This window comes from Hydractinia symbiolongicarpus, chromosome 11 (assembly GCF_029227915.1).
Source record: "Hydractinia symbiolongicarpus strain clone_291-10 chromosome 11, HSymV2.1, whole genome shotgun sequence".
Classification (NCBI taxonomy): Eukaryota; Metazoa; Cnidaria; class Hydrozoa; order Anthoathecata; family Hydractiniidae; genus Hydractinia; species Hydractinia symbiolongicarpus.
The window spans coordinates 11,156,936-11,169,687 of NC_079885.1; the positions used below are offsets into that span (position 1 = coordinate 11,156,936).

The 12,752-nt window shown below is 33.3% G+C and overlaps 1 protein-coding gene across 4 annotated transcripts in view; it reads right to left on the minus strand.

The window, feature by feature from the left end:
* Window positions 1-12,752, minus strand: part of LOC130614421 (INO80 complex subunit B-like) — a 54,732-nt gene that overhangs the window by 783 nt on the left and 41,197 nt on the right. For 2 of the 4 annotated variants that reach the window (XM_057435850.1, XM_057435849.1), the window contains exons 2-10: window positions 9,622-9,679; window positions 7,449-7,620; window positions 6,839-6,909; window positions 6,736-6,763; window positions 5,987-6,104; window positions 5,227-5,281; window positions 4,649-4,752; window positions 3,668-3,724; window positions 3,129-3,241 (exon numbers count right to left, since the gene is read on the minus strand). In XM_057435850.1, coding sequence (XP_057291833.1) covers window positions 3,129-3,241; window positions 3,668-3,724; window positions 4,649-4,752; window positions 5,227-5,281; window positions 5,987-6,104; window positions 6,736-6,763; window positions 6,839-6,909; window positions 7,449-7,620; window positions 9,622-9,655 — 752 coding nt within the window. In that variant the 5' untranslated portion in view covers window positions 9,656-9,679. Of the gene's footprint in view, window positions 1-9; window positions 1,774-3,128; window positions 3,242-3,667; window positions 3,725-4,648; window positions 4,753-5,226; window positions 5,282-5,986; window positions 6,105-6,735; window positions 6,764-6,838; window positions 6,910-7,448; window positions 7,621-9,621; window positions 9,680-12,752 lie in introns of those variants that run through there. The other 2 variants (XM_057435852.1, XM_057435851.1) reach the window with 2 other exon arrangements.

The following is a 12,752-nucleotide window of genomic DNA, read 5'->3' on the forward strand; positions in this document are numbered from 1 at the left end:
AGAAAATTTAGATTGGAGTGATCGAGTCATAACTGAACTAAACTAAAATAACGTAGAACTTATTTGAAAACAGAAACCTGCGCACTTCTAAATGAACGCTTTGAAATAACCTGCATCCACCGCCTGATTACTTTTAATAAATCAAACTTGGTATAGTTGTTGCACGCCACAAAAGAAACAAAATGGTAGCATTAAATTTTTATTTCAGCACTTTTTCTGTGACGTCAATAGAAGCATGAAATTCGACTATCAAAAGACTTTTTCTTCAAAATTCAATTATTTAACTTCTAGAACAAATATTAACGTTCTGCTTAAAGTTCTTGACAATCAAAAAAATATTAGTTTAACAAATCTTCTAGTTTCATAAGACAAAGTGCCCAAAAATCACCCGAAAGTCCGCTTTTTCGGGAAATCGGGTTTGTCAAGTCTTGAAACTATGTATAATGGTTCTTCTTGATAGAATAGACTTATAATTTTAAAGTTCAAACCTTAATCCTACCAGAAGTCATTATATTTTACCGATTATAAAGATATAGAAATTTAAATCTAAATTTCTTGGAGGTGTAAGACTCAAAAATTAGCATTTTGGTGTCTAATAGATATTCGTGAAAACTCTGAAAAGTTTATATATATATATATTATAAACATACTAATTTTAATAGGGGGGAAATAAGGCAACACGCGCTACAAATTGCGAAGACAGGGGTAAAAAATCACGCCCCTGATTACAACCTATATACAAAGAAAGTGTAAGAAAATCAACGTAATGCCATTAAAATTACTAAAAACTTGTATACTACTTGCAAGGTTAAGAACGCAAGATTAAAAGCCCTTGTAACTGAAAAATATCAACTTTGATTCCTTGTTTGAAGCAAAAACAAAATTTTTATATTCCAGTATACTTGTTTTAGTTCGCTGTATAAAATTTCATCAAAATGAAAACCCAGTCAGAGAGTGAAACGCATAAATCTCCCAGGGTATTTAAAGCTCGTGGAAACGAGGCACTATGATTAAAAGTGAGACTAAAAGATCTTATAACCTTTAGGTGTAATTTAAAAGTGTTTCAGTAATTCACACTTTTCAACGAGTGGGTTAGACAGCTGGAATAAGGAAGCGAAAAAAGTGCAAAATAACATTCTTGGCTATCAACGAATGCTAACGCGGAAAGAGGGTTATTTTAAAACACCTAGGCCCAGTTTTAAATGGATGAGAAGTTGCCTGTTGAGGGTGGTGGGCTAAGGAAGGAATTTCATAAAACGCAGGAATTTTTCTTTTACTTTTTATGCTATAGAATCAAATCACATTTTTGTTTATTTTGTATTAATTGATTGAAGCTGCAAATTCTTAACACACAAAAAAAGAATATTTTACATTATTTAAATTATTCATTTCTTACAATGTTCTTTTTTCAAAAAATAAAATAAAATCATAAATAAAAAGTAAGGTTTTGAGAAGAATAAAGTATGCGTTTTTCTCGGTTAAATGTCTTTAACAGTGGAAGATGTTTGAACAATTCACTCAAGCTAAAAAAACGCTGTGGATGCACTAGCTAAAAAAATGGGAATTTTATTCACCTATTTCTCTGATGAAAGTCAATCTGACAACAAAGTCGACACACAAAAGCCTAAATTTTATGCTGGCTTGGAAGGACCTGTATTTACAACGCTGGATTACAACGAATTTTACGCTACACGCCATTACGAAGCTTCTCTCTGGGTTTCAACAGTAATTTCTGGTGACTTCCAAGCCTCCTGGAAGGAGGGAGTGAAGAGACTAAAAAAATATTGCAAAGGAGCAAATCAAAGAAAATGGATATTACCAAGAACTTGCCCCATCATCATACGGAAAAATTTAAACGAAACGTCAATTAATTTGGCTGGTAAGTCAGAAGACAAAATCACAGTGTCAATGTTGATATCTCAGTATTTTGTCGAAGATGTGCCTGGTCCAACGAACCCAGATGTTTTCATAGAGGAGGCCTACAAAAGGATTAACTTCACTGGTTATTTTTTCAAACCGTTTGACTACACAAACCTTCCAGATGATGTGAAAGATTTGGAAAGAGTCATGTTGGAAAACGAAGAGGTGTTCGAGAGTGAACACTGTTTCATCAGTTTTTACAACACCTACGCCACAAAACTGTCCAAAATAAAATATTACGAAATTTGGTTTCACGGGAAAAAACTAGAACACGATTATCGGTGCATTACAAATTTTAACGACAGTGATGAAGAGCAAGAAGAAGTAGGGTGAGTAAGAAGAAGTAGGGTGAGCAAGAAGAAGGAGGGTGAGCAAGAAGAAGGAAGGTGAGCAAGAAGAAGGAGGGTGAGCTAAAAGGAGGGTGAGCAAGCTCGCAAGACGTGCCGGTAAAACTGAATGTAAACAAATGGAAAAAGTGCAACGTGGAGATACAACTTCAAGTGTATTTGCAAAACGTTATCCTACTAGTAATAGGTTACCTACTTTAGCCTTCAAATCTTCACCAAAAAAATAAAAAAAAACACGAAGATACGTTGCTACTGTCACTAAATCAAGCAGTATAAATTCGAAACATAATCTAACAAAGCTTTCGACACATTCATTGAAGGGTACATTCGTAAAATTCATTCGAAACTAACTAAAATCGCCAATTTCACGGAGTATTCTCAGCGCCGAATTGTAACACCCCGCTGCACGGGCTATCATTTTAGCTGACAACATTTATCTATTTATTATAAACTAGCCGTTGAGAAAATCCATGGAGGATTTCCCGTCGTACGTAACCCGCAACTCTATTTCGTGCATTCGAAATTGCCGCATGTTGGCATAAAATAATGAAATTTCGATTTAGATTGGGGTTAGTTATTACTATGATTGTGGGTGCAATTATAATGAAGTATTCAATTTAATACCCCCTGGTTTCTACCCTGGTTTCACAGGAAGTAAGTCGCTATTTTGAACATACAAACAAAACACGGGTATTATTAATGACTAGTCCCTAGCCCATGGAAAATAAATCTTAGGTCTTGCCGTTCTTTTTGTAGCACAGCTAAAAATTTGCGCATAGACATTAATCGCTACTGGGGTACCATTTTGCGTAGTGACAGATAAAACACGGGTATTACATTAGCTAATATAGGAATGGCTACCTTGAAATTTGTTTCTGCACCAATGAATAATGAGATGCATCAGTGAACGACAACAGAAAGCCGTCTTTATTACTCGTATAACGAACATGATCGCCGATTTTTTTGTTTTGTTGCTAAAATAAAAAACAGAAGAGGTATTACGTATTTTCAATGCGCATGCTTTATCAAGGAAAGACATAATCTTAAAGATTCGCAACTAAATTCTCCATCACTGGCTTGGTTTATATAATCCTGACTTATAAATGTTTACCTATCTAAAAAGGGCTTGTTTGAACAGTTATGAATATAAATTTATCAAAACAATTGTTAAGAAATAAAATGAAAAATAACATTTCTTAACATTATTGGTACAAAAGCCACAAAAATTGCCAAAGTTACTATTACAAAATAAAAAATTTGCGACATCTCAAACTTTTTCCAATAATACTCGCCATTAGGTTGTCCAACAGCATGCAAAAAAATGCATGGGTAGATAGGTCAAAACACTGAAATTCTGGTAAGTTGTTCAATTGAAACACAAGAAAGAATAAAACACAAACCTTTGCAGCATCCTTCTTTCCCTTTTGGCCTTTCAACAATTTCTCAATGGTTTGTGTCTATAAACAGGAGAGATATTGTAGACCAATAAGTGACTAATAACCACAGGCTTTCAGCCGCGATTATTTGGTCCCTACAAAATACGCCAATAGTTGTGATGTTTCTATCAAGCAATAAATAATAACAGCCATCATGCAATAGAGATGCAAAATCGATTTGATTGAGGAGGCGAAAAGTTATGGTTATACAATTTGATGACGTCACCACTGACCTGTTCCCACCAATGGTGGAGAGCATAAAAGCTGATCAAAATAATATTGGTCATGTGAAGTTATCTAGGCGGAGGTGGCATAGGGTATTTTGATTAGTTTGCAAGTTATCTAGGCTTAAACCTACATTAAGGCAATGCAATGCAATGGCTTTAGTGATGCATTCTTTGACGGTAAAATAATCGACGTCAATGTAAATTGCAGAACTTGTTCGTATTTTTGGAATTCACAGTAGCATATTAATGTAGAGAAGAAAAAACACATAAACAAGTGATGTTTTAAATTTGATAGTTGCTATAATACAGACGTGATTTAACATTTAGGAAATTTTGCTTTTGCCTAAAATTTTCTAAACATGGTTGAAATTTTATCTGGGAATTTTTATCCTGAAAAGCAAGTCCTATAAATAAAGATTTTTTTTATTAGTATCAGAAGATAGACAAATATACTCCATGATATAGAATTTGATTTTCATGACTCCTATTTGAACTTTCTAGTTCTTATTTACACTACGCATGGGCACAATTTGTTCTACAGTTTCGTCAGTAATCTAAACGACTTTCTAGTTCCCATGCTGGTAGAAAAGTTTAGGTTTTTCAAGGCACTCTTTTATAATTCCTGGACAGTGCAGGTTTTCCAGGCTTGGTGGCAATTTTGTATGGCAATATTATATGATAATTTGGTATTTAGACTGGTTGCATTGATAGCACATACTTTAGTATCTTCAATTTGTTTCTGCATTTGTTGGCGTCGCTTCTTCGCTCTCAACTTTCTTTTTCGCTCAAACTCTTCAGTCTCCTCTTCAGTTTTCTCAGTATCTAAACACAAGCAACTATAAGCATGAAATGATGACAGCTATCCCCACTTGACAAAAGCTTGTGATAAAGTATGTAAAACACAATGTACAATAGCGTAGTGAATGAAATTTAAAGCAAAGTTTCGGGTTATTCAGGCTTTTTAGAATTACAAGACCAGAATTTTTAATTTAGTTCTGACCATCTCTACTCTTTTATATAACAAATAATATGTTGTTCAATAAAATAGGCTTATCGTGTGAAAGATGGATTACTAGTTTGCACTACAAGGACTAAAGACCTATAAATAAGACAACTCCATTCTTAATCCTCAAAATTTTACTTTATAGCAATCATGTAATATCTGTTATAAATCTGTTTAACAATTAAATTTAAAGATCGATTCCCAAAATTCCCAAAACTTGACCAACATCAAGTATTGACAAGAAATTGTACGCTGCACCTTTCAAAACATCCAAGGAAAGAAGTGAAACTTACACATGGGAAGTTGCAATAACTCTTCTCCATGCACTTTTTCACCACGTAAGGCTCTCTAAAATGAACGCACAAGTGCTACATTACGAAGACAATTTTCGCAAACAAAATTTCGCTACTGTAACGTTTAGCTTGATGGATTGTGTTAAAACACTGGAGTGTGGAGTACATAATTTGTGCAATAACATATCAAAATCACATTATTTATGCAGTGGTTCGTTGAATCTCCCCCTCAATCAAACATTTGTTATCCTTTGAACAAGCCAAAAACCACACATTTAAATATAGAACTTTTATGAGAGTTTTTATCATTTTCCCCCTTTTTTATGGTATAATCTACTAAAATTTTAAAATAGACTATTTTAAAACCTGAATCAACTTGAATCCCATTCCATGTCGTATTAAAACTGCTATAAACAATAATTATTAACTAAAAAAATCATTATCAAAATTATCTAAAGGCTTTATACACTATTTGTACATTGGAAACCAGCGAGACTATAAGGCTGTTACATGAGTGGAAGAAAAAGTGAAATTTTAAACCAGTGCGAGATTTGCCTGTTCCGGTTTATCCCGAAGTAAAATGCAGCTTTTGGTAAGCACAGATGATTGAAAGTCCCCAATACAAGATAGCTGACTCCTTACGCTACCTCATATGAAACTTAATCTGAAGTAAATCAACAGTCGCATTTTCCACAGTGGTGTCGAATTTCACTTCACCTGAACTTTACTTTAATCTCATGTAAACAGCCACCATATTTACCTGTCGTGCTGTCATTAGTGATGCATCTTTCTCTTTTTTGATGTCTCCAGTATCATCAAGTTCACCTTTTTCCAATGCATCTAACCATTCATCATCATCAAGTTTTCTTTTATTTCTTCTGAAATGCAACACACAGACAAACAGTTAGTGTTTTAAATTTACTATTTAATAAGGGTGTGATGTGATGACTGAAAGAATAACGCCACAACTTTTTTTGACAAAATCTCTAAACATAACCCTTACAACATTTCGGCCATACAATCTGAAGTACAAAATTGAAATAACAACTTTGATTTCGTCAACAGTTGTACTTTGCAAGATAAAATTTTCATTTAAATGCTTTATTGGTCGCTGGGAAAACAAGACTATTCAATTATTTCTTTGACGCATATGCTTGAAGCATCAAGGAAATATATTTCCCAGTTTCAAGAGTAATTTAACAATTCAAAGGTAAAGACTTTCAAAACCAGAACTCTTGCAAAAAAATTTTACTTGATCTTGAAAGATGCAGTTTTTTCAAAAGTCACAAAAATTTCTCTCACAAAAATTAATTTGATTAAACTATACAAAATCTTAATAAACTTATATCCCTGTCCCACTCTGGCAGAGACAAACTACGACCATATTACATCAGATACAAAGAGTGCACTTGATAAGATTTCTACTGCAGTAAAGCATGGTCTATCTTAACAATAAAATTAAAACTTCACCCTAATTGCACAGGGATTTCAAAGAATATAAGTATTTACCTGCCAGCATTTCCCTCAGTTTCCACATCTTAAAATAAAATTTAAAAAATTACATACCAGTATAAATATACGGCAGCTATAAAATGTGGTTCAATGTTTTTACCTGATATTACTGAACTATTTAGAATGTCATCAGCTTCTATATCTTCTTTTGCTGAATCTGAGTATTCAACTCTAAAGTAAAAGTTTAATGATGAAAGTCTGTTGGTCCTTATTAACCAGCTGAGATTTCATGCCAAAACTATTTTTTAAAAACTGCATTAAGTTGTTATATTAATTTTTCAAAGTCATCTTTCATCCCAACATTTAATTCAAGTCCTTTAAATGCTATGAAATGGGACTGGGACTGGTCTAAGTACGAGATGACATAAGAAGTGTACAACCAATGAAACAAACAGATTAAAAGTCAACCGTATAATTATGTGTATTATAACTTATAACTTACGGTCTGATTTCTGTTTTAAAAACTATTTGTTACCTGGTGGAAAAATCCATGACAATTCTCCCTTTGCTTCTCACAGCTATACCATTTTGGCTCATATACAGAAGTATTAGGAATATTATAATACAGAAGTTGACTAATACCATATGGTCATTTGTAGCTTTCATAACAAGCATTAGCTTTATTATTTTGTTTTTTGTTTTATTTTAAGTAAGTTAAAGTTAAGCACAGTAAGTAGTGACGCAAGCTTGAAACAAACTAAAAGTCATACTCAGTTGTGGACAATGTCTGTCCACCAAACTTTATTTTTACTTTCAATGCTTTTCCTTCATCACGCAGAGAATCATCATTTACAACATCTATTTCCTCATCTGAAACAACTGCACGTTCACGTTTCTTTTTATGCTTTTTGTGTTTCTTTTGTTTCTTTTTTCCCGGAGAACCTAAAAACAAAAACAAAATTTTAGGTATGAACTATAATAACTCTAGGATATTTTGTTATTTCAAGACAAAATTGCTTCCAGGACGATTCTAGTGTTAATGTTTAATATTCTCTTTGTTCTTACAGTACTCTAGACAATGGAACATCGTGGAGGGGAAGGGGAAGCAAAGATATAAAGACATATTTTTTGTCCTGAGTTAATATTCATATAAACACATGCGCATACCTATTTCCTGTTCCATAAATGCTATAAAAGAAAATGAGGTCACATTTTTTGGAAATAATGCAATTGATAAGCGCTTTTCATCATGATACTACTTTTAAATGAGGACATACAAATACTTTAGAAATTTTCAAAAGTTATATAGCTGAACAAATTCTAATCATACAAAAGAGGGAATACTCTCCCACTCTTGCTTGTTGGAGTTAAATATACATTTAAAAACTGATATTCCAACATTAAGTTACATATATGTAAACATGAGCAGTTTATTCTCAATATTGGAGAGTTAATGCAAGTACACTCAACTTAAGGCGGCAGTAACCCTTTTAAAAATCGGATTTTTTTTTATATAATTAGTTACGAAAGATTATTTTTTCTGTTGAACACACTTGTCACGATTTTACAGCTAAAATACTATTATCTTTCACCAAAAATATTCAGCCTCAACAATTACTCTTTAAGATTCATGAATAATTAATTAGTTCTGCCAAATATAGTTTAAGTCTACACGCTTGTACGGAAAGAAATGACGTAATCATAACAACAAAGATAGCGTAGAAATTTAAGACAACCTTCATTATGCTACACTACATGAGCCTTAACTTTCGATAGCATTTTCGTTTTACTTTAAAATTTTCAGACATGCTTGGCGAACAATGCAGCCATAATACGGTGTGCATAAATCTTTTTATATGAAATGTTTTTCTTTTAACAGCGTTTAATGCCACAGGGGATGCTAACAAAGAATCTTGAAAAAAAACAAAAGGCTATTGTGAAAAAAATATGAATGAACAAAAAAACTTTAGTATTTGGAAAAGCAATGATCAATATTTTGTACTTCTTCTTGGACATTACATTTGTGTACAGAGATTTGTTGGTTAGTATTTTTGCAATAAAAAACAGTTAATACTAAAATCAAAAGCATTTTAATTAAACTCCTTCTGCGTAAACTAAAGTTCAGATTTTAGAACAATGGCAGAGAGCAAAAAAGGTAATAAAAAATAATTGGGTATAAAATTTATTCCGTTGACATTTTAATTTAGACCAATGTGACCTTGTAGTTGAAAAGTGGCCTGGTGGAGTTGCAGATAAGGGGTTAGTAGTACCTCAATTTTCTGTCAGACGTGTAAGTATTGGATACATATAGGTGCAGTGGTATTGCAGGAAGGTGAAGAACTGACATTTAGTTTGTTAAACATTGCAAATGTGAGATCATAGAGAATGAAATTTTTCCAGAATTTTTATTGATGTATATGACATATGATGTATGTAACAGTGGCTCATTAGAGATTGAGAATCTTTGTTACTTACTATAGGAGATAAGTTGGGTTGTGAAAGGGATGTGGAAGTGTTTCTTGTAGGATAGGTTCTGCTTGAAGAAAGTTTAAGAGTTACTTTGTTGACTAGCAGAGTATTGCCAAGCAGAGGATTGTCAGTTGAGGTACAGGGTATGCTGTATGGTCGTGAGACATGGGCAGTGAAGCAAGAAGATCTTGACCATTTAGCAAGGAATGGTATGAGAACGGTTAGGTGGATGTTAACACCAGTTTGAAAGACAGAATGAGTTGATATGAGTTAAGAAGCAGGCAAGTATTATTTGTAGCATTGGAGATGTAGTCTAAGATATGAAAATTGAGCTGGTTGGGACATTTGGACAGTATGAAGGATAATTAGGAAGTGTAGATATTTGCTATAGTTCCTGAGTAAAATCCTTCCCTGCCTTTTATTTACAACTACAATGACAAATAAAACAATCACAGCTTTATAGTCAAATCTTACCGTGATCTCGATCCTTATCTTTCCTTTTTCCCATTACTTACAGTTTTACATTGAGAATCTAAAAAAATATTAAATTATTTCTTTTCTCAAAATAATATATGCTGTTGAATAGAAGTGCTTCAAATTTGTGCTAAGCAATGGTTGCTAACTGCCAAACTTTGATGTTTGACGACTTGACTACTACAAGATTTTGTGTGGTAAAAAAGTAGACTTTCTGTAATCGGAAGGTTTTACCAACTCTCTCTCATGGCTGTGTATACTTCATAAACTACAACATTTTAATCTACCAAAGTAATAAATTATTTTAAACAACATAGATTAAGATTCATACAGCTGTGTTTCATTTAAGAACAAAAGATGGTCTCCATTTTTAACGAAATGTTTCATTGAAAATATATTCACAAATAATTTTAGTCTTGTCACATCCACCTTATACTTATAAATTTAATCATAACGAAGATTAAACTAAATAAATTACGCAAAAACAAAGAAAATGCAGTACTGAATGCTGTGTGATAACATCAACAAAATTGATGTTGATTAATAAAGACACTGTTAAAAAACCAACAGCAGATACTACTACAGGCCTTGCCATGAGTTGCGAGCAATTGCTCGCGCCCGCATAGTGCTTGAGTAAAAGCTTGTTACCCGAGCATTCTATTGCTCGTGTAAATATTACCTTTTTTGAGATAAGTGTGAACGTTTTGCTCAAGAATTGATTGGTCTTTTAAGCAAAATTCCTGCTAAACCTGAAACTGAAAAGATATTTGGTGTGATTATTTTCCACCCATCGTGCAACAGTTCATTCGCCATTTTGTAAAACGCGTGCGATACAGCCATTAAGGTCAATCTTTGTTGCGCATTCATTTTGCAGTAGAAAAGTGGGAGATGTTCTAAATCGTGAACCCCAAACATGATGATCGAGCGTCGACTGGTATATCGACTCTCTCAATCTTAACTTCCTTTTCTACATGTTCTCAATAGTATGCATGAAGATACTGTCGTTTTCATAAATTTTATGTTTATTTTTCAGGTCATCACAGGCAAATGGGAAAAAATTAAGCTTTGTTTTCAAATTGAAAAATACCTTTATCCAAAAGGTTTAACTCTATTATACCTAGGCATAACTTTAGATACACATGTCATTTAGTGGTAAAATTTTGTGACTATTCCTAACTTTTATTATTGCTTCTGATGAAAAAAAAAATTTTGAAAAAATTTTGTACTTTGCTGGGGGTATTGCTTTTTTTGGACGGGGGTAAATTTTTTGGAATTTTGAAAACCGTTGACATTCATGTAAGAACGTTATAGGATGTTGTATTGGGTATATAATTATTTATTACATGTAAGTTGGTTACTAAGTGGTAACCAAGGTGTTGCTAAGGTGATATATGGTTACTAGGGACAAAAAGCAGACCAGATTTGAAGGAAGTATCGATACAGCAAAATGACGTCATTTCGGATCCCAATGACATCATTATATTGTTTTCCTTACCTTAATTATCATTAAATGTCCTGTTTTACATATATGCCAAGTTTAATGACATGAGCGTCAATATTAAGGGTCTTTTTATCTTTATTGTTGAAATAAGAATTTTTTTTGCCGAAATGACATTATTTTTTATCCTAATGACGTCATTAAAATTACTTTATTCATGTGAAACACATATTTTGGTATTTATTCCACAAATCTACCAAGAATCAAGGCCACATCATTAGTAACACGCGAGAAATTAAAACGTCCTGAAAAATTGGGAAAATGACCATTTTTCACATGTGTGACGTCATTTTTAATCCGTGTGACGTCATTTCTAATCCCTATGACGTCATTAAAATATTTTTTTTACCTGGATTGAGTTTGTACTAAGACATTCTCCAATTGAGTCAAGTTTCATCACTTAAGCACAAGTGGTTCAGGATTTATGGGGGCGGGCAAGAGCCAAAAAAGCTCAGGTATAATTGGGTTAAATAAAATTTATAAATAAAATCTCTTTTTAAAAGGTACACGTCAGGTACATAAAATTTATACAGAAAAAAATTTATACAGAAAAAAAATTATACCACACGTCGGTTTTGTTTTTAAAATTTTTGAATAACAGTTGCGGCATAAAGAAAATAATTCAATAAATTTGGACATGCATGGTTTCCAATTGTTTCATCAAATGAAGAAATTATCTACAATTAAATCCATGATAAATTGTCTGTTCCGCCTGTTAGTGCAGTTTTGCAGTCTTGCGTCATCAGTGTCTGTCCGGCGTCCACCTCGGCATTAGTTAAGAAATGCATGGCTAGATTTCTTGCGTAAGACCTGGTTACCAATGACGAAGGGGCCAGGCAAAAGAGATTTATGTCTACGTAGTTTTTTAACTAAGGCAGGAGTCGGTGAATTAGCTAGGATGTTCAGGTTGGCTATGAATAGGCTTGCTCATGGATTTAACCGACAAAAGTTCAAAACGAGCTACAGACATGTCTGACCAAACTAGAAATGTGGTCGACATTTTAATCACACGCCTGAAACGATTTAGGTGTGTGCCAAGGCGCTCGTCTCTCCTGAAAAAAGATGCCCTGAGAGACTGAATGTAAAGTTTTTTTAGCGAAAAATATGGCGAGTAAAATTGCTCACATGAACACTCTGACGCAAGCAATTAATTGCTCGGGAGGTTATTTGCTTATGGCAAGACCTGTACTAATAAACACTGAGACTTGAAAAGTTTCCAGAATTTCTTTTACAGACATTCCAAATATAACATGCATCCACAATCAAATTAACCAGCTTGATTTTTTCCATAACAAATTCACAAATTTCAAAGTGTCCAAGGAATCAAACTACAGACACTAAAACTTAGACCAATAATTGACCAAACTGGTGACATAATAAGCTTGGACAAAAATTAACATTCAATTGCAGGTGTATGCCTGAGAACACGCCACAGTTGCTCTAATCATTATTGCATGTCTTGAACGTACCACAAAGTTCGGTACCAGACAGGTGAAAAATTACCATGTATTCCAAAATAAATATCTTTGTCAAACATGTACAGTACTGCTCAAATGTAACTTTTCATGTAGGCGATAGTTATCACCTTCGCATGAGCTTTAGGTAGTGTCAGAACTTCTATTGTTATTGTTAA